General features: G+C 51.1%; 1 protein-coding gene and 1 long non-coding RNA gene across 3 annotated transcripts in view; both read left to right on the forward strand.

Moving 5' to 3' along the window:
- Positions 1-1,592: 1,592 nt before the first annotated feature.
- Positions 1,593-3,643, forward strand: LOC129842131 (uncharacterized). The gene is made up of 2 exons (XR_008757467.1): positions 1,593-3,255; positions 3,409-3,643. It is a non-coding gene; the product is annotated as an uncharacterized LOC129842131 (long non-coding RNA).
- A 1,077-nt stretch (positions 3,644-4,720) lies between these two features.
- Positions 4,721-26,925, forward strand: part of LOC129842145 (ADP-ribosylation factor-like protein 13B) — a 50,293-nt gene continuing 28,088 nt past the window's right edge. For both annotated transcript variants that reach the window (XM_055910562.1, XM_055910563.1), the window contains exon 1: positions 4,721-5,736. In XM_055910562.1, the coding sequence (XP_055766537.1) occupies positions 5,678-5,736 (59 nt within the window). In that variant the 5' untranslated portion in view covers positions 4,721-5,677. The remainder of the gene's footprint in view (positions 5,737-26,925) is intronic.

Below are 26,925 nucleotides of genomic sequence, written 5' to 3' on the forward strand. Positions count from 1 at the left end.
GACTAGCCTGGTGGGATGTGACTGAAGTTGGCCCCGGCGGCTACAAACAGAGGACGGAGAACACTATTAAGGGGTTGTGACCATTCTTCCATGCTCTGTCTCCCGTGGTCATATGAGTAACCTACGACCTTTGAACCCTGACCTAAAATCCAAAGTTCAGGGGTCTTTTGGGCTGAACGATTTTGATTGGATCGACCAGAAAGCGTGTCTAAAGCCTAAAGGACTTATGAGGCGGACACTATTGAGACCCGGCAGGATGGTCGGATAGTTAATATATTCTATGTTTTCATTTGTTTTTACCGTATTTACTTTGGACTGAAGAAGTGCCTGGAACCAACCTGCTACTTCCTGCTTTTCTTCTATTGGTCAATGGTCTAGGGGTTTGTGTCCTAAAATGGCATATTATTCCCTCTATAGTGCACTACCCTATGCGGGCCCTGGTCAAAAGTAGTGCACTATATAGGGAATAGTGTTCTATAGGGCCCTGGTCTAAAGTAGTGCACTATTTAGGGAATATGGTTCTATAGGGCCCTGGTCTAATGTAGTGCACTATATAGGGAATAGGGTTCTATAGGGCTCTGATCTAAAGTAGTGCACTATATGTGGAAATAGGGTGTCATTTGGGCCACGGACACTTATTGCCGGGGGTCAAGGAATGACTCTTGAAGCTGTGAGAACTGATGTTATGCAGGGATGTTAACTATACAAAATGTTCAGATATTTAACACACACTAAAAAAAATAAAAAATAATATTGCTCGTCTTTTTTTGCTTTTGCACTTGTCACTTAAACCCCCCCCCCCCCCCCTAGTGAGTTTAAACAGTCAAACTGCCAGGGGGAAGAGGGTCCAAAACCTCTCCTGTGAATTATATGATCTATGGCCACAATGCAACAACGTGTATGTAGAGAGGGTGTTGTAGGTAACTGTCCAAATAAAGGAAACCCTTGAGTAAATGCGGGGATACAAAAGTTTGTGTGTGAGAAGTGCATTTTCCTGGCGTGGTCCAGGTCCGCTTGTAGAATCTATGCCATGGTGCATGGAAGCTATTCTGGCAGCTCGTTGTGACACAACAACCTATTTAAGACATTTATGTAGGTGTTTCCTTTATTTTGGCAATTACATGTATTCGATCCAATTTTAACCAGTTATTATGATTATTTTAACACTTGATCCTCTGACTAAATTATCTTCTCTGCTGTATTTTGAACATTGAGAACACGCTCCTGTGATTGGATATCATTTATTTTTATAACTCAATAATTTATATATATTTTTTTTGCCTGTTGGACCAAGCCCCTGACTCACAGAATCGACCCGTCACATTTATTTATGATGCAGTTTATTTTATTAATTAGTTACCCAATCAAGGCAGGGACCCCCCCCCCCCCCCCAGTTACCCATGTGGACGCCCCTGCCTCTTCTTCTCTCCCACGTCTGATAACTAGCAGAGCAGCAGCAGGCTGTCTAAAACTCATTGACAGCGGGCTCCTGAATCCTCCTGTGGTTGGCGGTTGCAGTAAAAAAAAAAATACATATCTCTATCTAATATATACTGTATATAAGTGTCTTGCCCCCCCCCCCCCCCCCCCCCCCCACAGTCCTGGGCCCAGGGGCTTCAGCCCCGGTAAACCCCTGCATTAATCCGGCCCTGTATGTAGGGAATAGATTGCCGTTTGAAACAATTGTGTCTGAAATGTGCAAAGTGTCTTTTTTTTCATTTCCATATTACTGCTTAAATTTACTCTAATACAAACAACCTGTTTGAACATATGAGCCATAAGGCCTAAACAATATCATCAACAACATTTTGCCATAAGGCCTAAACAACATCATCAACAACATATTTTGCCATAAGGCCTAAACAACATATCATATTTAAAATTGACTTCATCTTTTTTTTATTTTACATTTTTGGTAATATATGTGACTTTAATCAATATTATAGTTTTAATGCACATTTTAAGTTTCACTCTTTGTATAGCTGTCTGGGATGAGTTGATGCGATGTCAGTCTCCACAAGACCAGAACTATGCTATCAGCTGTTATTCAATGTATGGCCCCGTCCCAAACGGTTCCCTGTGTACTACTTGGGACCAGGGCCCTATTTGTGTTCACTATAAGGAATAGGCCAGGGTGCCACTTGGGACTCGTATTTATGAAGAGGTTAGGAACTTGTTACGTGTATTAATTGACCCATCTGTTCCCAACCAACAACGCTGCGTCTGGTGGTTCAGAAACCAGTGTATCGATATCGTCTAGTGCTGCTCAACACATGGACGAGACTAAACGCTTCTATTAGCTTCTGACGTCACTTCCCTTTAAAAAAAAAAGAGAAATAACTATTATTATGTCAGTGAGGCGGCAGTACACCGTGAGGTGACTGTTCTACTGAACCCAACAGAACAGTGGCAGTACACCGTGTGGTGACTGTTCTCCTGAACCCAACAGAACAGTGGCAGTACACCGTGAGGTGACTGTTCTACTGAACCCAACAGAACAGTGGCAGTACACCGTGAGGTGACTGTTCTCCTGAACCCAACAGAACAGTGGCAGTACACCGTGAGGTGACTGTTCTCCTGAACCCAACAGAACAGTGGCAGTACACCGTGTGGTGACTGACTGTTCTACTGAACCCAACAGAACAGTGGCAGTACACCGTGTGGTGACTGACTGTTCTCCTGAACCCAACAGAACAGTGGCAGTACACCGTGAGGTGACTGACTGTTCTACTGAACCCAACAGAACAGTGGCAGTACACCGTGAGGTGACTGACTGTTCTCCTGAACCCAACAGAACAGTGGCAGTACACCGTGAGGTGACTGACTGTTCTCCTGAACCCAACAGAACAGTGGCAGTACACCGTGAGGTGACTGACTGTTCTACTGAACCCAACAGAACAGTGGCAGTACACCGTGAGGTGACTGACTGTTCTCCTGAACCCAACAGAACAGTGGCAGTACACCGTGAGGTGACTGTTCTACTGAACCCAACAGAACAGTGGCAGTACACCGTGAGGTGACTGACTGTTCTACTGAACCCAACAGAACAGTGGCAGTACACCGTGAGGTGACTGTTCTACTGAACCCAACAGAACAGTGGCAGCACACCGTGAGGTGACTGTTCTACTGAACCCAACAGAACAGTGGCAGTACACCGTGAGGTGACTGTTCTACTGAACCCAACAGAACAGTGGCAGTACACCGTGAGGTGACTGTTCTCCTGAACCCAACAGAACAGTGGCAGTACACCGTGAGGTGACTGACTGTTCTACTGAACCCAACAGAACAGTGGCAGTACACCGTGTGGTGACTGACTGTTCTACTGAACCCAACAGAACAGTGGCAGTACACCGTGAGGTGACTGACTGTTTTACTGAACCCAACAGAACAGTGGCAGTACACCGTGAGGTGACTGTTCTCCTGAACCCAACAGAACAGTGGCAGCACACCGTGAGGTGACTGACTGTTCTCCTGAACCCAACAGAACAGTGTAATGTATTATTCATCTGATTTTTTCTATTTGTCTCCTGTAAATATGTGAAGAGTTTGAAAGGCTTATTATTACCTGGGTGTTTGAAACGGGTTTATATATCATCAAGTTCTTGGTGTAAAATAATAAAACACGTTGTTTAAACTGGTTTAAGTCGACCCAAGTCTTTTTATTTATCAAGAGGTACCAGTACATGCATAGGGTGGGGAAGAACTGTGGTTCAGGTTTGATGACTGCGGGGGATGGGCCTTTCTCTCAATTCATCTTTCATTGATTCCTTGTATCTTCTCTCCTTGCCTCCCTTCTCAAAGGGCATTGGCTGTGTTTCAGCGGATCGATACCGTGATGTATCGTGGGTAAATTGACTGATAGTTATTTATGATGCGATGGGTTTTATGTACGTCAGTTTGTTTGACATTTCAGGTGACTGCTAACATACGTAATTGTTTTAAGGTGGTTATCCCGTGGCTCATTTAGCTATTTGATTTTGAATTTTTAGGACCCCTTTATGTATATAAAAACAAAATAGATAAAATACTGAATTTGGTCTTTACTACTATAGCCCACAAAAAACGATCGAATAACTAATTCATAAAAGACAAAGACAGTCCAATAAATCATAAGGAATAATGTTAATTTAAGGTTTTGAAGTGTCTGCTGTATATCTAGGAGATATAAGAAAGCTCAGGAAATATATTTGTTTTTGGACATATTTAACCCCTTAATGTGGTTGGCACAAAACAACTTCCATTTATTAGTATGGGTTACCTTCAGACAAGTCCCATGACACCATCGTGAGAGTCATCTTTAGAGTGGTCATATTAGTTTTGTAGGCTAAACCGTTCAGACGCTACAAACATTTTTGTGATGTGTCATGGTCTAACAAATACCGCTGTAGCTTGGTCACCTTCCACCACAGATGTGGACCAGGCAGATTAAGACGCAGCCGAGACATATTGAGACGCAGCCCAGACAGATTGAGACGCAGCCCAGACAGATTGAGACGCAGCCCAGACAGATTGAGACGCAGCCCATGCAAAAACATTTCTCTAACTTAATCTGACAGATTTTGATGGGGATGTTGCTTAGATTGACACACGGGTGCGTCAATAGATTTAAGGTTTTCTATTAAAGCCATTTAAAAAAATGTTTTTACAAAATCCAGAACACTTGTCATATTTATTAGACCCATGTAGTTCCACGCTTTGTCCACAGAAGGTGCTGTTTCGGACGTTTACAGTAAAAGTTGTCACTAGTTACCGCAGCCACAAAGCGTTTAAGTCTTCATTTAAGGTTAAGCATAAGGTTAGCAGTGTGGTTAAGGTTATGTTTAAAACCAGATTTTTAAGAAATTGAAGGAATAGTCAGGGTTTAGTAATAGTTATGACTTTGTGGCTGTGGTAACTAGTGGCGACCGTAAAAGAGGGTGCCTGATTTCTCGACCACTGATGATGACGCAACCACGGCTCTGCAGCCATAGCAGCCAAACACGACGGCGTAAACAAAAACGGATTCCAGAAATATTTTTCTCACTGAAGAGATCTTCATGAAGGAATATTACATTTCCTTTTTTGAAATAGGGTTGGGTTTACCTGAAACTTGTCCCAACAAAGTCAGCTGTACGTGAAACTAGCTACGGTCGCTAGCAGCGCCTAAACGCTGGCGTTAGCTAGCTGCATTGTATACTAGCTAGGTTAGCTAACTGACGTTAGCTAGTTAACTGTCTTGCCGCTATCTTTTGCAGTTTGGGAAAATACTATACATAATAATAGTTTGCTACTGTAGTTTAGCAAGGAAACTTACCCGCTAATGTTATTAGCTAGTTCTAGCTAACGTTACAAGCGGGACAATATTTGTATTGCTTTTAAATATTTTTTTAATGAATTGTTATCTTATTAACACTTTGTTTTAGCTAGCTATTTGTGTAGGTAGATATCAAGTAAACACAATGATATAGTTCAAGAAGCAACAAGTACACTCACTAGTACTGACAGTACTAGCTGTGTCGCTAGTGTTTTTAGTTTGACAATCCAACGATGTCTAAGAATGGCACTTTAATTGGCCCCTAGGCCTAACTCATGCAGCTGTATGATGATAATGAGCTGAAATGCCGACTAGAGGCATTTGATCCATTCAGAATCGCTGCTACATGACTCGTTTCCGCCAATTATCTGAGTTTGGACAGCAATGTTTAGTCTGATGGCGAATTGTTGCAACTGGTTGAAACGCTGGCGGCAGCCCGCAAGGTGAGTGGCATGAAGTACCTGACTACTAGTTAACTAACGGAAGTTAAATTGGCTGGTTATGTATTTAAATATTCACACTTTTTTATTTATTGGCTATTTGATTTGTGAATGGGGTACCAGTGTTGCCAGCCACCCACCCAGTTCACCCCCATGCCAGAATCTGTGATTTCATAGAATGTCTTGTTCGCTATTTTTCACCCAACAGAGGTGTGTGTGGTATGTAGCATGCTGCTGCCTGATTACCGGGTAGTCATGTAACCAGTGACTAAGGTGCTAAACTACAGCCACTGTTAGCAGCTGTCACTCCTTAAAACTACAGAAGTGCCCCCCCCCCACCCAGAGCCGGATTAAAAAGTCATAAGCCCCAGGACTGTTATTTTATATGTTGTCTTTCATTCTGTTTGATTTCATGATATTCATATTCTTATTATAAAATACATGTGTGTTGACTGTGATAAAGGCACAGGATCCTAGGCAGTGTGTGAGTTTCAAGTTTGGGGAAGCTTATTTTCACTATAAAAATGTACCTTTTATTATAAAGCATTCTGTGCATCATAACGTTTGCATACTGATGTAAGATAATGTGATGAGTAGATTGGATAGTCATAATTTAGGCTAATAATATAACCCAATCACTGTTGGCCCCAAAAAATATAAAAATGTTCAATGCATGGCTGACAGTGGAGTTGGCCTCGGCTACAGGTCAGGGTTCCCCAACTTGCGGCCTTGCAGGTGGGTTTTATTTGGTCCCCCAAATTCTCAGATTATTTGTATTTTTTTTTCTTATTGTTGGACATAAGACTGTAAAAACAACAGGAAATCGGCTCCAAGTAATTTTTATTTAAGGAATATGTTCCCAATTATTCCCACCATAATAGAGACGCACATGATCGTATGTAATGTAAGCAAGGTTTGAAATGATTATTCTAGTCAAACATTATCTGTTTGGGCTTCTTGCAGTCTACAAATTATTTGTAATTATGTTCAGGCTATCCGCTCCAGAGAAAGAAATGGTCCCTCAGCTGAATCTTGTTGATGACCCCTGCTATAGGCTACATTTCTTCCTGCTTTGCAGAGGGAGTTTTGTTGTTGTTTTTATAAACCCATTTCCTTCATATAACTGGAGACATTAGCAGAATCTCTTCTCTACTTTTCAGACAGTCGCAACTGTGGTCCCGTGTGGCTCAGTTGGTAGAGCATGGCACTTGCAACGCCAGGGTTGTGGGTTCATTTCCCACAGGGGGACCAGGATGAATATGTATGAACTTTACAATTTGTAAGTCGCTCTGGATAAGAGCGTCTGCTAAATGACTTAAATGTAATGTAACTCGACAATAAATCAGCCCATATTGCGCAACACCGCCTTTTCCTCCCGACTGAAGGCCATGCCATTTTAAAAACAATCCACAACTTTCATTTATTAAAGAAGCTTAATGATCCTCTGTGGCCAAATCATGCTTTAGTTTAGAAGTATGTATTTCTGTATAGACAGGAGTAGGTTTAATAACACACTTGTTTGTAACCTGTCTCTCCGTTCTTCTGTAGTCCTCAAGCAGCTGTGAAGTTCTGTTCCTCTCTCTGCTTCTCCACCCTGCTTCTCCACCCTAGCTTTGGATGCAGCTCCTCTCTCTGCTTCTCCACCCTAGCTTTGGATGCAGTACCTCTCTCTGCTTCTCCACCCTAGCTTTGGATGCAGCACCTCTCTCTGCTTCTCCACCCTGCTTCTCCACCCTAGCTTTGGATGCAGTACCTCTCTCTGCTTCTCCACCCTAGCTTTGGATGCAGCACCTCTCTCTGCTTCTCCACCCTGCTTCTCCACCCTAGCTTTAGATGCAGCACCTCTCTCTGCTTCTTCACCCTAGCTTTAGATGCAGTACCTCTCTCTGCTTCTCCACCCTAGCTTTGGATGCAGCACCTCTCTCTGCTTCTCCACCCTAGCTTTAGATGCAGCACCTCTCTCTGCTTCTTCACCCTAGCTTTGGGATGCAGCTCCTCTCTCTGCTTCTCCACCCTAGCTTTGGATGCAGCACCTCTCTCTGCTTCTCCACCCTAGCTTTAGATGCAGTACCTCTCTCTGCTTCTCCACCCTAGCTTTGCATGCAGTACCTCTCTCTGCTTCTCCACCCTAGCTTTGGGATGCAGCTCCTCTCTCTGCTTCTCCACCCTAGCTTTGGGATGCAGCTCCTCTCTCTGCTTCTCCACCCTAGCTTTGGGATGCAGCTCCTCTCTCTGCTTCTCCACCCTAGCTTTGGGATGCAGCTCCTCTCTCTGCTTCTCCACCCTAGCTTTGCATGCAGTACCTCTCTCTGCTTCTCCACCCTGCTTCTCCACCCTAGCTTTGGATGCAGTACCTCTCTCTGCTTCTCCACCCTAGCTTTGGATGCAGTACCTCTCTCTGCTTCTCCACCCTAGCTTTGGATGCAGTACCTCTCTCTGCTTCTCCACCCTAGCTTTGGATGCAGTACCTCTCTCTGCTTCTCCACCCTGCTTCTCCACCCTAGCTTTGGATGCAGCACCTCTCTCTGCTTCTCCACCCTAGCTTTGGATGCAGTACCTCTCTCTGCTTCTCCACCCTGCTTCTCCACCCTAGCTTTGGATGCAGTACCTCTCTCTGCTTCTCCACCCTAGCTTTAGATGCAGCACCTCTCTCTGCTTCTCCACCCTAGCTTTGGATGCAGCACCTCTCTCTGCTTCTCCACCCTAGCTTTGGATGCAGCACCTCTCTCTGCTTCTCCACCCTAGCTTTGGATGCAGCACCTCTCTCTGCTTCTCCACCCTGCTTCTCCACCCTAGCTTTGGATGCAGCACCTCTCTCTGCTTCTCCACCCTGCTTCTCCACCCTAGCTTTGGATGCAGCACCTCTCTGCTTCTCCACCCTAGCTTTGGATGCAGCACCTCTCTCTGCTTCTCCACCCTAGCTTTGGATGCAGCACCTCTCTCTGCTTCTCCACCCTAGCTTTGGGATGCAGTACCTTTCTTTCCTTATCTGCCAATCGTAATAACAAGAGGTTTAGATTAAATCAGGATTTGTTCAGTTTATTACACTTCTATATTATTACACAACCCATTTAAAGGGGCATTACACTCAGATGTTAAGATTGTCAAATGTTTTCAAACCTCAACTGTAGTCTTATGATGGATAGTTCACCCAAATATACAAAATGACATTTCGTACGTTGTTTTCCTTACCCTGTAATCAGTCGATGGACGAGGGAAACAGCAATCTATGCTTTGGATTTGTTTAGCATTTACAGCACAAAACCAATGTAAGTCAATATCTCTGATGTTAGGATTTACAGCACAAAACCAATGTAAGACAATATCTCTGATGTTAGCATTTATAGCACAAAACCAATGTAAGACAATATCTCTGATGTTAGCATTTACAGCACAAAACCAATGTAAGACAATATCTCTGATGTTAGGATTTACAGCACAAAACCAATGTAAGACAATATCTCTGATGTTAGCATTTATAGCACAAAACCAATGTAAGTCAATATCTCTGATGTTAGCATTTACAGCACAAAACCAATGTAAGACAATATCTCTGATGTTAGGATTTACAGCACAAAACCAATGTAAGACAATATCTCTGATGTTAGGATTTACAGCACAAAACCAATGTAAGACAATATCTCTGATGTTAGCATTTACAGCACAAAACCAATGTAAGACAATATCTCTGATGTTAGGATTTACAGCACAAAACCAATGTAAGACAATATCTCTGATGTTAGCATTTATAGCACAAAACCAATGTAAGTCAATATCTCTGATGTTAGCATTTACAGCACAAAACCAATGTAAGACAATATCTCTGATGTTAGGATTTACAGCACAAAACCAATGTAAGTCAATATCTCTGATGTTAGCATTTACAGCACAAAACCAATGTAAGTCAATATCTCTGATGTTAGCATTAATGGCTCCCTAGTCAGGACTATGGTCCCGTAGGGCTTTGTTAAGAAGTAGTGCACTATATAGGGAATAGGGTGCTGGATGCTCTCCTTAAGAAGTAGTGCACTATATAGGGAATAGGGTGCTGGATGCTCTCCTTAAGAAGTAGTGCACTATATAGGGAATAGGGTGCTGGATGCTCTCCTTAAGAAGTAGTGCACTATATAGGGAATAGGGTGCTGGATGCTCTCCAGGCTCCACTGTGTTGAGATGAAGGTACTTCCCTGTTAGTTACCACCTGCTGTCTAGTCCTGTGAGTCAGCCTGTCCTCAGTGGCCCAGGTTGCGTCCTAAATGGCTCCCTGGGCTCTGTTCAGAAGTAGTGCACTATATAGGGAATAGGATGTCATTTGGGCCTCAGGACTGGAGTTAAGTGGTATAGGACAGGTTTAAGGACAGGACTAGGGGTTGTATCAGAAGTGGCCTGGTCTCTGGCACTGCTGCTTCGCTCTTTGATTACCCCTGGGCTCTCTCCCAATTCCTCTTTCCTCCATTCCTCATGTCAGGACTCTTCGCCTCATCAACATGCATTGGAAATAAAGATCCAATGTCCCTGTTCTCTCTCCTCTGACCTTTTTTTCTTTCAACACGTTTTGAGAAAGGAGGTGAGGAGATAGGATGTGAGGAATCAAGGAAGTATTATATATTTTTTTTAAATCCAAGTTTTAAGAAAGAGCGTGAGGGAGGTGAGACGGGCGACGCAGTGACACTAAACAGGCAGAGTATCGTGGAGAACACGTGTCCCGCTGTCGAGAGACGGTGACCCTGTGACCCTGTGACACTAAACAGGCAGAGTATCGTGGAGAACACGTGTCCCGCTGTCGAGAGACGGTGACCCTGTGACCCTAAACAGGCAGAGTATCGTGGAGAACACGTGTCCCGCTGTCGAGAGACGGTGACACTAAACAGGCAGAGTATCGTGGAGAACACGTGTCCCGCTGTCGAGAGACGGTGACCCTGTGACCCTAAACAGGCAGAGTATCGTGGAGAACACGTGTCCCGCTGTCGAGAGACGGTGACCCTGTGACCCTGTGACACTAAACAGGCAGAGTATCGTGGAGAACACGTGTCCCGCTGTCGAGAGACGGTGACCCTGTGACCCTGTGACACTAAACAGGCAGAGTATCGTGGAGAACACGTGTCCCGCTGTCGAGAGACGGTGACCCTGTGACACTGTGACCCTAAACAGGCAGAGTATCGTGGAGAACACGTGTCCCGCTGTCGAGAGACGGTGACCCTGTGACCCTAAACAGGCAGAGTATCGTGGAGAACACGTGTCCCGCTGTCGAGAGACGGTGACACTAAACAGGCAGAGTATCGTGGAGAACACGTGTCCCGCTGTCGAGAGACGGTGACCCTGTGACACTAAACAGGCAGAGTATCGTGGAGAACACGTGTCCCGCTGTCGAGAGACGGTGACACTAAACAGGCAGAGTATCGTGGAGAACACGTGTCCCGCTGTCGAGAGACGGTGACACTAAACAGGCAGAGTATCGTGGAGAACACGTGTCCCGCTGTCGAGAGACGGTGACACTAAACAGGCAGAGTATCGTGGAGAACACGTGTCCCGCTGTCGAGAGACGGTGACACTAAACAGGCAGAGTATCGTGGAGAACACGTGTCCCGCTGTCGAGAGACGGTGACCCTGTGACACTAAACAGGCAGAGTATCGTGGAGAACACGTGTCCTGCTGTCGAGAGACGGTGACACTAAACAGGCAGAGTATCGTGGAGAACACGTGTCCCGCTGTCGAGAGACGGTGACACTAAACAGGCAGAGTATCGTGGAGAACACGTGTCCCGCTGTCGAGAGACGGTGACACTAAACAGGCAGAGTATCGTGGAGAACACGTGTCCCGCTGTCGAGAGACGGTGACACTAAACAGGCAGAGTATCGTGGAGAACACGTGTCCCGCTGTCGAGAGACGGTGACCCTGTGACACTAAACAGGCAGAGTATCGTGGAGAACACGTGTCCCGCTGTCGAGAGACGGTGACACTAAACAGGCAGAGTATCGTGGAGAACACGTGTCCCGCTGTCGAGAGACGGTGACCCTGTGACCCTGTGACACTAAACAGGCAGAGTATCGTGGAGAACACGTGTCCTGCTGTCGAGAGACGGTGACACTAAACAGGCAGAGTATCGTGGAGAACACGTGTCCCGCTGTCGAGAGACGGTGACACTAAACAGGCAGAGTATCGTGGAGAACACGTGTCCCGCTGTCGAGAGACGGTGACACTAAACAGGCAGAGTATCGTGGAGAACACGTGTCCCGCTGTCGAGAGACGGTGACCCTGTGACACTAAACAGGCAGAGTATCGTGGAGAACACGTGTCCCGCTGTCGAGAGACGGTGACCCTGTGACCCTGTGACACTAAACAGGCAGAGTATCGTGGAGAACACGTGTCCCGCTGTCGAGAGACGGTGACCCTGTGACCCTGTGACACTAAACAGGCAGAGTATCGTGGAGAACACGTGTCCCGCTGTCGAGAGACGGTGACCCTGTGACCCTGTGACACTAAACAGGCAGAGTATCGTGGAGAACACGTGTCCCGCTGTCGAGAGACGGTGACCCTGTGACACTAAACAGGCAGAGTATCGTGGAGAACACGTGTCCCGCTGTCGAGAGACGGTGACACTAAACAGGCAGAGTATCGTGGAGAACACGTGTCCCGCTGTCGAGAGACGGTGACACTAAACAGGCAGAGTATCGTGGAGAACACGTGTCCCGCTGTCGAGAGACGGTGACACTAAACAGGCAGAGTATCGTGGAGAACACGTGTCCCGCTGTCGAGAGACGGCGACACAGTGACCCTGTGACACTAAACAGGCAGAGTATCGTGGAGAACACGTGTCCCGCTGTCGAGAGACGGTGACCCTGTGACACTAAACAGGCAGAGTATCGTGGAGAACACGTGTCCCGCTGTCGAGAGACGGTGACCCTGTGACCCTGTGACACTAAACAGGCAGAGTATCGTGGAGAACACGTGTCCCGCTGTCGAGAGACGGTGACCCTGTGACACTAAACAGGCAGAGTATCGTGGAGAACACGTGTCCCGCTGTCGAGAGACGGTGACACTAAACAGGCAGAGTATCGTGGAGAACACGTGTCCCGCTGTCGAGAGACGGTGACACTAAACAGGCAGAGTATCGTGGAGAACACGTGTCCCGCTGTCGAGAGACGGTGACACTAAACAGGCAGAGTATCGTGGAGAACACGTGTCCCGCTGTCGAGAGACGGTGACCCTGTGACACTAAACAGGCAGAGTATCGTGGAGAACACGTGTCCCGCTGTCGAGAGACGGTGACACTAAACAGGCAGAGTATCGTGGAGAACACGTGTCCCGCTGTCGAGAGACGGTGACCCTGTGACACTAAACAGGCAGAGTATCGTGGAGAACACGTGTCCCGCTGTCGAGAGACGGTGACACTAAACAGGCAGAGTATCGTGGAGAACACGTGTCCCGCTGTCGAGAGACGGTGACCCTGTGACACTAAACAGGCAGAGTATCGTGGAGAACACGTGTCCCGCTGTCGAGAGACGGTGACACTAAACAGGCAGAGTATCGTGGAGAACACGTGTCCCGCTGTCGAGAGACGGTGACCCTGTGACCCTAAACAGGCAGAGTATCGTGGAGAACACGTGTCCCGCTGTCGAGAGACGGTGACACTAAACAGGCAGAGTATCGTGGAGAACACGTGTCCCGCTGTCGAGAGACGGTGACCCTGTGACACTAAACAGGCAGAGTATCGTGGAGAACACGTGTCCCGCTGTCGAGAGACGGTGACACTAAACAGGCAGAGTATCGTGGAGAACACGTGTCCCGCTGTCGAGAGACGGTGACCCTGTGACCCTGTGACACTAAACAGGCAGAGTATCGTGGAGAACACGTGTCCCGCTGTCGAGAGACGGTGACCCTGTGACACTAAACAGGCAGAGTATCGTGGAGAACACGTGTCCCGCTGTCGAGAGACGGTGACACTAAACAGGCAGAGTATCGTGGAGAACACGTGTCCCGCTGTTGAGAGACGGTGACCCTGTGACACTAAACAGGCAGAGTATCGTGGAGAACACGTGTCCCGCTGTCGAGAGACGGTGACACTAAACAGGCAGAGTATCGTGGAGAACACGTGTCCCGCTGTCGAGAGACGGTGACACTAAACAGGCAGAGTATCGTGGAGAACACGTGTCCCGCTGTCGAGAGACGGTGACCCTGTGACACTAAACAGGCAGAGTATCGTGGAGAACACGTGTCCCGCTGTCGAGAGACGGTGACACTAAACAGGCAGAGTATCGTGGAGAACACGTGTCCCGCTGTCGAGAGACGGTGACCCTGTGACACTAAACAGGCAGAGTATCGTGGAGAACACGTGTCCCGCTGTCGAGAGACGGTGACCCTGTGACCCTGTGACACTAAACAGGCAGAGTATCGTGGAGAACACGTGTCCCGCTGTCGAGAGACGGTGACCCTGTGACCCGGTGACACTAAACATGCAGAGTATCGTGGAGAACACGTGTCCTGCTGTCGAGAGACGGTGACCCTGTGACCCTGTGACACTAAACAGGCAGAGTATCGTGGAGAACACGTGTCCCGCTGTTGAGAGACGGTGACCCTGTGACACTAAACAGGCAGAGTATCGTGGAGAACACGTGTCCCGCTGTCGAGAGACGGTGACACTAAACAGGCAGAGTATCGTGGAGAACACGTGTCCCGCTGTCGAGAGACGGTGACACTAAACAGGCAGAGTATCGTGGAGAACACGTGTCCCGCTGTCGAGAGACGGTGACCCTGTGACACTAAACAGGCAGAGTATCGTGGAGAACACGTGTCCCGCTGTCGAGAGACGGTGACCCTGTGACCCTGTGACACTAAACAGGCAGAGTATCGTGGAGAACGTGTCCCGCTGTCGAGAGACGGTGACACTAAACAGGCAGAGTATCGTGGAGAACACGTGTCCCGCTGTCGAGAGACGGTGACCCTGTGACCCTAAACAGGCAGAGTATCGTGGAGAACACGTGTCCCGCTGTCGAGAGACGGTGACACTAAACAGGCAGAGTATCGTGGAGAACACGTGTCCCGCTGTCGAGAGACGGTGACACTAAACAGGCAGAGTATCGTGGAGAACACGTGTCCCGCTGTCGAGAGACGGTGACCCTGTGACACTAAACAGGCAGAGTATCGTGGAGAACACGTGTCCCGCTGTCGAGAGACGGTGACCCTGTGACCCTGTGACACTAAACAGGCAGAGTATCGTGGAGAACACGTGTCCCGCTGTCGAGAGACGGTGACACTAAACAGGCAGAGTATCGTGGAGAACACGTGTCCCGCTGTCGAGAGACGGTGACCCTGTGACACTAAACAGGCAGAGTATCGTGGAGAACACGTGTCCCGCTGTCGAGAGACGGTGACCCTGTGACACTAAACAGGCAGAGTATCGTGGAGAACACGTGTCCCGCTGTCGAGAGACGGTGACACTAAACAGGCAGAGTATCGTGGAGAACACGTGTCCCGCTGTCGAGAGACGGTGACACTAAACAGGCAGAGTATCGTGGAGAACACGTGTCCCGCTGTCGAGAGACGGTGACCCTAAACAGGCAGAGTATCGTGGAGAACACGTGTCCCGCTGTCGAGAGACGGTGACCCTGTGACACTAAACAGGCAGAGTATCGTGGAGAACACGTGTCCCGCTGTCGAGAGACGGTGACACTAAACAGGCAGAGTATCGTGGAGAACACGTGTCCCGCTGTCGAGAGACTGTGACCCTGTGACACTAAACAGGCAGAGTATCGTGGAGAACACGTGTCCTGCTGTCGAGAGACGGTGACCCTGTGACCCTGTGACACTAAACAGGCAGAGTATCGTGGAGAACACGTGTCCCGCTGTTGAGAGACGGTGACCCTGTGACACTAAACAGGCAGAGTATCGTGGAGAACACGTGTCCCGCTGTCGAGAGACGGTGACACTAAACAGGCAGAGTATCGTGGAGAACACGTGTCCCGCTGTCGAGAGACGGTGACACTAAACAGGCAGAGTATCGTGGAGAACACGTGTCCCGCTGTCGAGAGACGGTGACACTAAACAGGCAGAGTATCGTGGAGAACACTTGTCCCGCTGTCGAGAGACGGTGACCCTGTGACACTAAACAGGCAGAGTATCGTGGAGAACACGTGTCCCGCTGTCGAGAGACGGTGACACTAAACAGGCAGAGTATCGTGGAGAACACGTGTCCCGCTGTCGAGAGACGGTGACACTAAACAGGCAGAGTATCGTGGAGAACACGTGTCCCGCTGTCGAGAGACGGTGACACTAAACAGGCAGAGTATCGTGGAGAACACGTGTCCCGCTGTCGAGAGACGGTGACACTAAACAGGCAGAGTATCGTGGAGAACACGTGTCCCGCTGTCGAGAGACGGTGACCCTGTGACCCTGTGACACTAAACAGGCAGAGTATCGTGGAGAACACGTGTCCCGCTGTCGAGAGACGGTGACACTAAACAGGCAGAGTATCGTGGAGAACACGTGTCCCGCTGTCGAGAGACGGTGACACAGTGACACTAAGCAGGCAGAGTATCGTGGAGAACACGTGTCCCGCTGTCGAGAGACGGTGACCCTGTGACACTAAACAGGCAGAGTATCGTGGAGAACACGTGTCCCGCTGTCGAGAGACGGTGACCCTGTGACCCTAAACAGGCAGAGTATCGTGGAGAACACGTGTCCCGCTGTCGAGAGACGGTGACACTAAACAGGCAGAGTATCGTGGAGAACACGTGTCCCGCTGTCGAGAGACGGTGACACTAAACAGGCAGAGTATCGTGGAGAACACGTGTCCCGCTGTCGAGAGACGGTGACCCTGTGACCCTAAACAGGCAGAGTATCGTGGAGAACACGTGTCCCGCTGTCGAGAGACGGTGACACTAAACAGGCAGAGTATCGTGGAGAACACGTGTCCCGCTGTCGAGAGACGGTGACACAGTGACACTAAACAGGCAGAGTATCGTGGAGAACACGTGTCCCGCTGTCGAGAGACGGTGACACTAAACAGGCAGAGTATCGTGGAGAACACGTGTCCCGCTGTCGAGAGACGGTGACACTAAACAGGCAGAGTATCGTGGAGAACACGTGTCCCGCTGTCGAGAGACGGTGACACAGTGACACTAAACAGGCAGAGTATCGTGGAGAACACGTGTCCCGCTGTCGAGAGACGGTGACACTAAACAGGCAGAGTATCGTGGAGAACACGTGTCCCGCTGTCGAGAGACGGTGACACTAAACAGGCAGAGTATCGTGGAGAACACGTGTCCCGCTGTCGAGAGACGGTGACACAGTGACACTAAACAGGCAGAGTATCGTGGAGAACACGTGTCCCGCTGTCGAGAGACGGTGACCCTGTGACACTAAACAGGCAGAGTATCGTGGAGAACACGTGTCCCGCTGTCGAGAGACGGTGACCCTGTGACCCTAAACAGGCAGAGTATCGTGGAGAACACGTGTCCCGCTGTCGAGAGACGGTGACCCTGTGACCCTGTGACACTAAACAGGCAGAGTATCGTGGAGAACACGTGTCCCGCTGTCGAGAGACGGTGACCCTGTGACCCTGTGACACTAAACAGGCAGAGTATCGTGGAGAACACGTGTCCCGCTGTCGAGAGACGGTGACCCTGTGACACTAAACAGGCAGAGTATCGTGGAGAACACGTGTCCCGCTGTCGAGAGACGGTGACCCTGTGACACTAAACAGGCAGAGTATCGTGGAGAACACGTGTCCCGCTGTCGAGAGACGGCGACACAGTGACCCTGTGACACTAAACAGGCAGAGTATCGTGGAGAACACGTGTCCCGCTGTTGAGAGACGGTGACCCTGTGACACTAAACAGGCAGAGTATTGTGGAGAACACGTGTCCCGCTGTCGAGAGACGGTGACACTAAACAGGCAGAGTATCGTGGAGAACACGTGTCCCGCTGTCGAGAGACGGTGACACTAAACAGGCAGAGTATCGTGGAGAACACGTGTCCCGCTGTCGAGAGACGGTGACACTAAACAGGCAGAGTATCGTGGAGAACACGTGTCCCGCTGTCGAGAGACGGTGACACTAAACAGGCAGAGTATCGTGGAGAACACGTGTCCCGCTGTCGAGAGACGGCGACCCTGTGACACTAAACAGGCAGAGTATCGTGGAGAACACGTGTCCCGCTGTCGAGAGACGGTGACACTAAACAGGCAGAGTATCGTGGAGAACACGTGTCCCGCTGTCGAGAGACGGTGACCCTGTGCCACTAAACAGGCAGAGTATCGTGGAGAACACGTGTCCCGCTGTCGAGAGACGGTGACACTAAACAGGCAGAGTATCGTGGAGAACACGTGTCCCGCTGTCGAGAGACGGTGACACTAAACAGGCAGAGTATCGTGGAGAACACGTGTCCCGCTGTCGAGAGACGGTGACCCTGTGACACTAAACAGGCAGAGTATCGTGGAGAACACGTGTCCCGCTGTCGAGAGACGGTGACACAGTGACACTAAACAGGCAGAGTATCGTGGAGAACACGTGTCCCGCTGTCGAGAGACGGTGACCCTGTGACACTAAACAGGCAGAGTATCGTGGAGAACACGTGTCCCGCTGTCGAGAGACGGTGACCCTGTGACCCTAAACAGGCAGAGTATCGTGGAGAACACGTGTCCCGCTGTCGAGAGACGGTGACACTAAACAGGCAGAGTATCGTGGAGAACACGTGTCCCGCTGTCGAGAGACGGTGACACTAAACAGGCAGAGTATCGTGGAGAACACGTGTCCCGCTGTCGAGAGACGGTGACCCTGTGACCCTAAACAGGCAGAGTATCGTGGAGAACACGTGTCCCGCTGTCGAGAGACGGTGACACTAAACAGGCAGAGTATCGTGGAGAACACGTGTCCCGCTGTCGAGAGACGGTGACACAGTGACACTAAACAGGCAGAGTATCGTGGAGAACACGTGTCCCGCTGTCGAGAGACGGTGACACTAAACAGGCAGAGTATCGTGGAGAACACGTGTCCCGCTGTCGAGAGACGGTGACACTAAACAGGCAGAGTATCGTGGAGAACACGTGTCCCGCTGTCGAGAGACGGTGACACAGTGACACTAAACAGGCAGAGTATCGTGGAGAACACGTGTCCCGCTGTCGAGAGACGGTGACACTAAACAGGCAGAGTATCGTGGAGAACACGTGTCCCGCTGTCGAGAGACGGTGACACTAAACAGGCAGAGTATCGTGGAGAACACGTGTCCCGCTGTCGAGAGACGGTGACACAGTGACACTAAACAGGCAGAGTATCGTGGAGAACACGTGTCCCGCTGTCGAGAGACGGTGACCCTGTGACACTAAACAGGCAGAGTATCGTGGAGAACACGTGTCCCGCTGTCGAGAGACGGTGACCCTGTGACCCTAAACAGGCAGAGTATCGTGGAGAACACGTGTCCCGCTGTCGAGAGACGGTGACCCTGTGACCCTGTGACACTAAACAGGCAGAGTATCGTGGAGAACACGTGTCCCGCTGTCGAGAGACGGTGACCCTGTGACCCTGTGACACTAAACAGGCAGAGTATCGTGGAGAACACGTGTCCCGCTGTCGAGAGACGGTGACCCTGTGACACTAAACAGGCAGAGTATCGTGGAGAACACGTGTCCCGCTGTCGAGAGACGGTGACCCTGTGACACTAAACAGGCAGAGTATCGTGGAGAACACGTGTCCCGCTGTCGAGAGACGGCGACACAGTGACCCTGTGACACTAAACAGGCAGAGTATCGTGGAGAACACGTGTCCCGCTGTTGAGAGACGGTGACCCTGTGACACTAAACAGGCAGAGTATTGTGGAGAACACGTGTCCCGCTGTCGAGAGACGGTGACACTAAACAGGCAGAGTATCGTGGAGAACACGTGTCCCGCTGTCGAGAGACGGTGACACTAAACAGGCAGAGTATCGTGGAGAACACGTGTCCCGCTGTCGAGAGACGGTGACACTAAACAGGCAGAGTATCGTGGAGAACACGTGTCCCGCTGTCGAGAGACGGTGACACTAAACAGGCAGAGTATCGTGGAGAACACGTGTCCCGCTGTCGAGAGACGGCGACCCTGTGACACTAAACAGGCAGAGTATCGTGGAGAACACGTGTCCCGCTGTCGAGAGACGGTGACACTAAACAGGCAGAGTATCGTGGAGAACACGTGTCCCGCTGTCGAGAGACGGTGACCCTGTGCCACTAAACAGGCAGAGTATCGTGGAGAACACGTGTCCCGCTGTCGAGAGACGGTGACACTAAACAGGCAGAGTATCGTGGAGAACACGTGTCCCGCTGTCGAGAGACGGTGACACTAAACAGGCAGAGTATCGTGGAGAACACGTGTCCCGCTGTCGAGAGACGGTGACCCTGTGACACTAAACAGGCAGAGTATCGTGGAGAACACGTGTCCCGCTGTCGAGAGACGGTGACACAGTGACACTAAACAGGCAGAGTATCGTGGAGAACACGTGTCCCGCTGTCGAGAGACGGTGACCCTGTGACACTAAACAGGCAGAGTATCGTGGAGAACACGTGTCCCGCTGTCGAGAGACGGTGACCCTGTGACCCTAAACAGGCAGAGTATCGTGGAGAACACGTGTCCCGCTGTCGAGAGACGGTGACACTAAACAGGCAGAGTATCGTGGAGAACACGTGTCCCGCTGTCGAGAGACGGTGACACTAAACAGGCAGAGTATCGTGGAGAACACGTGTCCCGCTGTCGAGAGACGGTGACCCTGTGACCCTAAACAGGCAGAGTATCGTGGAGAACACGTGTCCCGCTGTCGAGAGACGGTGACACTAAACAGGCAGAGTATCGTGGAGAACACGTGTCCCGCTGTCGAGAGACGGTGACACAGTGACACTAAACAGGCAGAGTATCGTGGAGAACACGTGTCCCGCTGTCGAGAGACGGTGACACTAAACAGGCAGAGTATCGTGGAGAACACGTGTCCCGCTGTCGAGAGACGGTGACACTAAACAGGCAGAGTATCGTGGAGAACACGTGTCCCGCTGTCGAGAGACGGTGACACAGTGACACTAAACAGGCAGAGTATCGTGGAGAACACGTGTCCCGCTGTCGAGAGACGGTGACACTAAACAGGCAGAGTATCGTGGAGAACACGTGTCCCGCTGTCGAGAGACGGTGACACTAAACAGGCAGAGTATCGTGGAGAACACGTGTCCCGCTGTCGAGAGACGGTGACACAGTGACACTAAACAGGCAGAGTATCGTGGAGAACACGTGTCCCGCTGTCGAGAGACGGTGACCCTGTGACACTAAACAGGCAGAGTATCGTGGAGAACACGTGTCCCGCTGTCGAGAGACGGTGACCCTGTGACCCTAAACAGGCAGAGTATCGTGGAGAACACGTGTCCCGCTGTCGAGAGACGGTGACCCTGTGACCCTGTGACACTAAACAGGCAGAGTATCGTGGAGAACACGTGTCCCGCTGTCGAGAGACGGTGACCCTGTGACCCTGTGACACTAAACAGGCAGAGTATCGTGGAGAACACGTGTCCCGCTGTCGAGAGACGGTGACCCTGTGACACTAAACAGGCAGAGTATCGTGGAGAACACGTGTCCCGCTGTCGAGAGACGGTGACCCTGTGACACTAAACAGGCAGAGTATCGTGGAGAACACGTGTCCCGCTGTCGAGAGACGGCGACACAGTGACCCTGTGACACTAAACAGGCAGAGTATCGTGGAGAACACGTGTCCCGCTGTTGAGAGACGGTGACCCTGTGACACTAAACAGGCAGAGTATTGTGGAGAACACGTGTCCCGCTGTCGAGAGACGGTGACACTAAACAGGCAGAGTATCGTGGAGAACACGTGTCCCGCTGTCGAGAGACGGTGACACTAAACAGGCAGAGTATCGTGGAGAACACGTGTCCCGCTGTCGAGAGACGGTGACACTAAACAGGCAGAGTATCGTGGAGAACACGTGTCCCGCTGTCGAGAGACGGTGACACTAAACAGGCAGAGTATCGTGGAGAACACGTGTCCCGCTGTCGAGAGACGGCGACCCTGTGACACTAAACAGGCAGAGTATCGTGGAGAACACGTGTCCCGCTGTCGAGAGACGGTGACACTAAACAGGCAGAGTATCGTGGAGAACACGTGTCCCGCTGTCGAGAGACGGTGACCCTGTGCCACTAAACAGGCAGAGTATCGTGGAGAACACGTGTCCCGCTGTCGAGAGACGGTGACACTAAACAGGCAGAGTATCGTGGAGAACACGTGTCCCGCTGTCGAGAGACGGTGACACTAAACAGGCAGAGTATCGTGGAGAACACGTGTCCCGCTGTCGAGAGACGGTGACCCTGTGACACTAAACAGGCAGAGTATCGTGGAGAACACGTGTCCCGCTGTCGAGAGACGGTGACCCTGTGACACTAAACAGGCAGAGTATCGTGGAGAACACGTGTCCCGCTGTCGAGAGACGGTGACCCTGTGACACTAAACAGGCAGAGTATCGTGGAGAACACGTGTCCCGCTGTCGAGAGACGGTGACCCTAAACAGGCAGAGTATCGTGGAGAACACGTGTCCCGCTGTCGAGAGACGGTGACCCTGTGACACTAAACAGGCAGAGTATCGTGGAGAACACGTGTCCCGCTGTCGAGAGACGGTGACACTAAACAGGCAGAGTATCGTGGAGAACACGTGTCCCGCTGTCGAGAGACGGTGACCCTGTGACACTAAACAGGCAGAGTATCGTGGAGAACACGTGTCCCGCTGTCGAGAGACGGTGACACTAAACAGGCAGAGTATCGTGGAGAACACGTGTCCCGCTGTCGAGAGACGGTGACCCTGTGACACTAAACAGGCAGAGTATCGTGGAGAACACGTGTCCCGCTGTCGAGAGACGGTGACACTAAACAGGCAGAGTATCGTGGAGAACACGTGTCCCGCTGTCGAGAGACGGTGACCCTGTGACACTAAACAGGCAGAGTATCGTGGAGAACACGTGTCCCGCTGTCGAGAGACGGTGACACTAAACAGGCAGAGTATCGTGGAGAACACGTGTCCCGCTGTCGAGAGACGGTGACACTAAACAGGCAGAGTATCGTGGAGAACACGTGTCCCGCTGTCGAGAGACGGTGACCCTAAACAGGCAGAGTATCGTGGAGAACACGTGTCCCGCTGTCGAGAGACGGTGACACTAAACAGGCAGAGTATCGTGGAGAACACGTGTCCCGCTGTCGAGAGACGGTGACCCTGTGACACTAAACAGGCAGAGTATCGTGGAGAACACGTGTCCCGCTGTCGAGAGACGGTGACCCTGTGACACTAAACAGGCAGAGTATCGTGGAGAACACGTGTCCCGCTGTCGAGAGACGGTGACACTAAACAGGCAGAGTATCGTGGAGAACACGTGTCCCGCTGTCGAGAGACGGTGACCCTGTGACACTAAACAGGCAGAGTATCGTGGAGAACACGTGTCCCGCTGTCGAGAGACGGTGACACTAAACAGGCAGAGTATCGTGGAGAACACGTGTCCCGCTGTCGAGAGACGGTGACCCTGTGACACTAAACAGGCAGAGTATCGTGGAGAACACGTGTCCCGCTGTCGAGAGACGGTGACACTAAACAGGCAGAGTATCGTGGAGAACACGTGTCCCGCTGTCGAGAGACGGTGACCCTGTGACACTAAACAGGCAGAGTATCGTGGAGAACACGTGTCCCGCTGTCGAGAGACGGTGACCCTGTGACCCTGTGACACTAAACAGGCAGAGTATCGTGGAGAACACGTGTCCCGCTGTCGAGAGACGGTGACCCTGTGACACTAAACAGGCAGAGTATCGTGGAGAACACGTGTCCCGCTGTCGAGAGACGGTGACCCTGTGACCCTGTGACACTAAACAGGCAGAGTATCGTGGAGAACACGTGTCCCGCTGTCGAGAGACGGCGACCCTGTGACACTAAACAGGCAGAGTATCGTGGAGAACACGTGTCCCGCTGTCGAGAGACGGCGACCCTGTGACACTAAACAGGCAGAGTATCGTGGAGAACACGTGTCCCGCTGTCGAGAGACGGTGACCCTGTGACACTAAACAGGCAGAGTATCGTGGAGAACACGTGTCCCGCTGTCGAGAGACGGCGACCCTGTGACACTAAACAGGCAGAGTATCGTGGAGAACACGTGTCCCGCTGTCGAGAGACGGTGACCCTGTGACACTAAACAGGCAGAGTATCGTGGAGAACACGTGTCCCGCTGTCGAGAGACGGTGACACTAAACAGGCAGAGTATCGTGGAGAACACGTGTCCCGCTGTCGAGAGACGGTGACCCTGTGACACTAAACAGGCAGAGTATCGTGGAGAACACGTGTCCCGCTGTCGAGAGACGGTGACACTAAACAGGCAGAGTATCGTGGAGAACACGTGTCCCGCTGTCGATAGACGGTGACACTAAACAGGCAGAGTATCGTGGAGAACACGTGTCCCGCTGTCGAGAGACGGTGACCCTGTGACACTAAACAGGCAGAGTATCGTGGAGAACACGTGTCCCGCTGTCGAGAGACGGTGACACTAAACAGGCAGAGTATCGTGGAGAACACGTGTCCCGCTGTCGAGAGACGGTGACCCTGTGACCCTAAACAGGCAGAGTATCGTGGAGAACACGTGTCCCGCTGTCGAGAGACGGTGACCCTGTGACCCTAAACAGGCAGAGTATCGTGGAGAACACGTGTCCCGCTGTCGAGAGACGGTGACACTAAACAGGCAGAGTATCGTGGAGAACACGTGTCCCGCTGTCGAGAGACGGTGACCCTGTGACACTAAACAGGCAGAGTATCGTGGAGAACACGTGTCCCGCTGTCGAGAGACGGTGACACTAAACAGGCAGAGTATCGTGGAGAACACGTGTCCCGCTGTCGAGAGACGGTGACCCTGTGACACTAAACAGGCAGAGTATCGTGGAGAACACGTGTCCCGCTGTCGAGAGACGGTGACCCTGTGACACTAAACAGGCAGAGTATCGTGGAGAACACGTGTCCCGCTGTCGAGAGACGGTGACCCTAAACAGGCAGAGTATCGTGGAGAACACGTGTCCCGCTGTCGAGAGACGGTGACACTAAACAGGCAGAGTATCGTGGAGAACACGTGTCCCGCTGTCGAGAGACGGTGACCCTGTGACACTAAACAGGCAGAGTATCGTGGAGAACACGTGTCCCGCTGTCGAGAGACGGTGACACTAAACAGGCAGAGTATCGTGGAGAACACGTGTCCCGCTGTCGAGAGACGGTGACCCTGTGACCCTGTGACACTAAACAGGCAGAGTATCGTGGAGAACACGTGTCCCGCTGTCGAGAGACGGTGACCCTGTGACCCTGTGACACTAAACAGGCAGAGTATCGTGGAGAACACGTGTCCCGCTGTCGAGAGACGGTGACCCTGTGACACTAAACAGGCAGAGTATTGTGGAGAACACGTGTCCCGCTGTCGAGAGACGGTGACCCTAAACAGGCAGAGTATCGTGGAGAACACGTGTCCCGCTGTCGAGAGACGGTGACCCTGTGACACTAAACAGGCAGAGTATCGTGGAGAACACGTGTCCCGCTGTCGAGAGACGGTGACACTAAACAGGCAGAGTATCGTGGAGAACACGTGTCCCGCTGTCGAGAGACGGTGACCCTGTGACACTAAACAGGCAGAGTATCGTGGAGAACACGTGTCCCGCTGTCGAGAGACGGTGACACTAAACAGGCAGAGTATCGTGGAGAACACGTGTCCCGCTGTCGAGAGACGGTGACCCTGTGACACTAAACAGGCAGAGTATCGTGGAGAACACGTGTCCCGCTGTCGAGAGACGGTGACACTAAACAGGCAGAGTATCGTGGAGAACACGTGTCCCGCTGTCGAGAGACGGTGACCCTGTGACACTAAACAGGCAGAGTATCGTGGAGAACACGTGTCCCGCTGTCGAGAGACGGTGACACTAAACAGGCAGAGTATCGTGGAGAACACGTGTCCCGCTGTCGAGAGACGGTGACCCTGTGACCCTAAACAGGCAGAGTATCGTGGAGAACACGTGTCCCGCTGTCGAGAGACGGTGACACTAAACAGGCAGAGTATCGTGGAGAACACGTGTCCCGCTGTCGAGAGACGGTGACCCTGTGACACTAAACAGGCAGAGTATCGTGGAGAACACGTGTCCCGCTGTCGAGAGACGGTGACACTAAACAGGCAGAGTATCGTGGAGAACACGTGTCCCGCTGTCGAGAGACGGTGACCCTGTGACACTAAACAGGCAGAGTATCGTGGAGAACACGTGTCCTGCTGTCGAGAGACGGTGACACTAAACAGGCAGAGTATCGTGGAGAACACGTGTCCCGCTGTCGAGAGACGGTGACCCTGCGACCCTAAACAGGCAGAGTATCGTGGAGAACACGTGTCCCGCTGTCGAGAGACGGTGACACTAAACAGGCAGAGTATCGTGGAGAACACGTGTCCCGCTGTCGAGAGACGGTGACCCTGTGACCCTGTGACACTAAACAGGCAGAGTATCGTGGAGAACACGTGTCCCGCTGTCGAGAGACGGTGACCCTGTGACACTAAACAGGCAGAGTATCGTGGAGAACACGTGTCCCGCTGTCGAGAGACGGTGACACTAAACAGGCAGAGTATCGTGGAGAACACGTGTCCCGCTGTTGAGAGACGGTGACCCTGTGACACTAAACAGGCAGAGTATCGTGGAGAACACGTGTCCCGCTGTCGAGAGACGGTGACACTAAACAGGCAGAGTATCGTGGAGAACACGTGTCCCGCTGTCGAGAGACGGTGACCCTGTGACCCTGTGACACTAAACAGGCAGAGTATCGTGGAGAACACGTGTCCCGCTGTCGAGAGACGGTGACCCTGTGACACTAAACAGGCAGAGTATCGTGGAGAACACGTGTCCCGCTGTCGAGAGACGGTGACACTAAACAGGCAGAGTATCGTGGAGAACACGTGTCCCGCTGTCGAGAGACGGTGACCCTGTGACACTAAACAGGCAGAGTATCGTGGAGAACACGTGTCCCGCTGTCGAGAGACGGTGACCCTGTGACCCTGTGACACTAAACAGGCAGAGTATCGTGGAGAACACGTGTCCCGCTGTCGAGAGACGGTGACCCTGTGACCCGGTGACACTAAACAGGCAGAGTATCGTGGAGAACACGTGTCCTGCTGTCGAGAGACGGTGACCCTG

Source organism: Salvelinus fontinalis, unplaced genomic scaffold (assembly GCF_029448725.1).
Source record: "Salvelinus fontinalis isolate EN_2023a unplaced genomic scaffold, ASM2944872v1 scaffold_0017, whole genome shotgun sequence".
Classification (NCBI taxonomy): Eukaryota; Metazoa; Chordata; class Actinopteri; order Salmoniformes; family Salmonidae; genus Salvelinus; species Salvelinus fontinalis.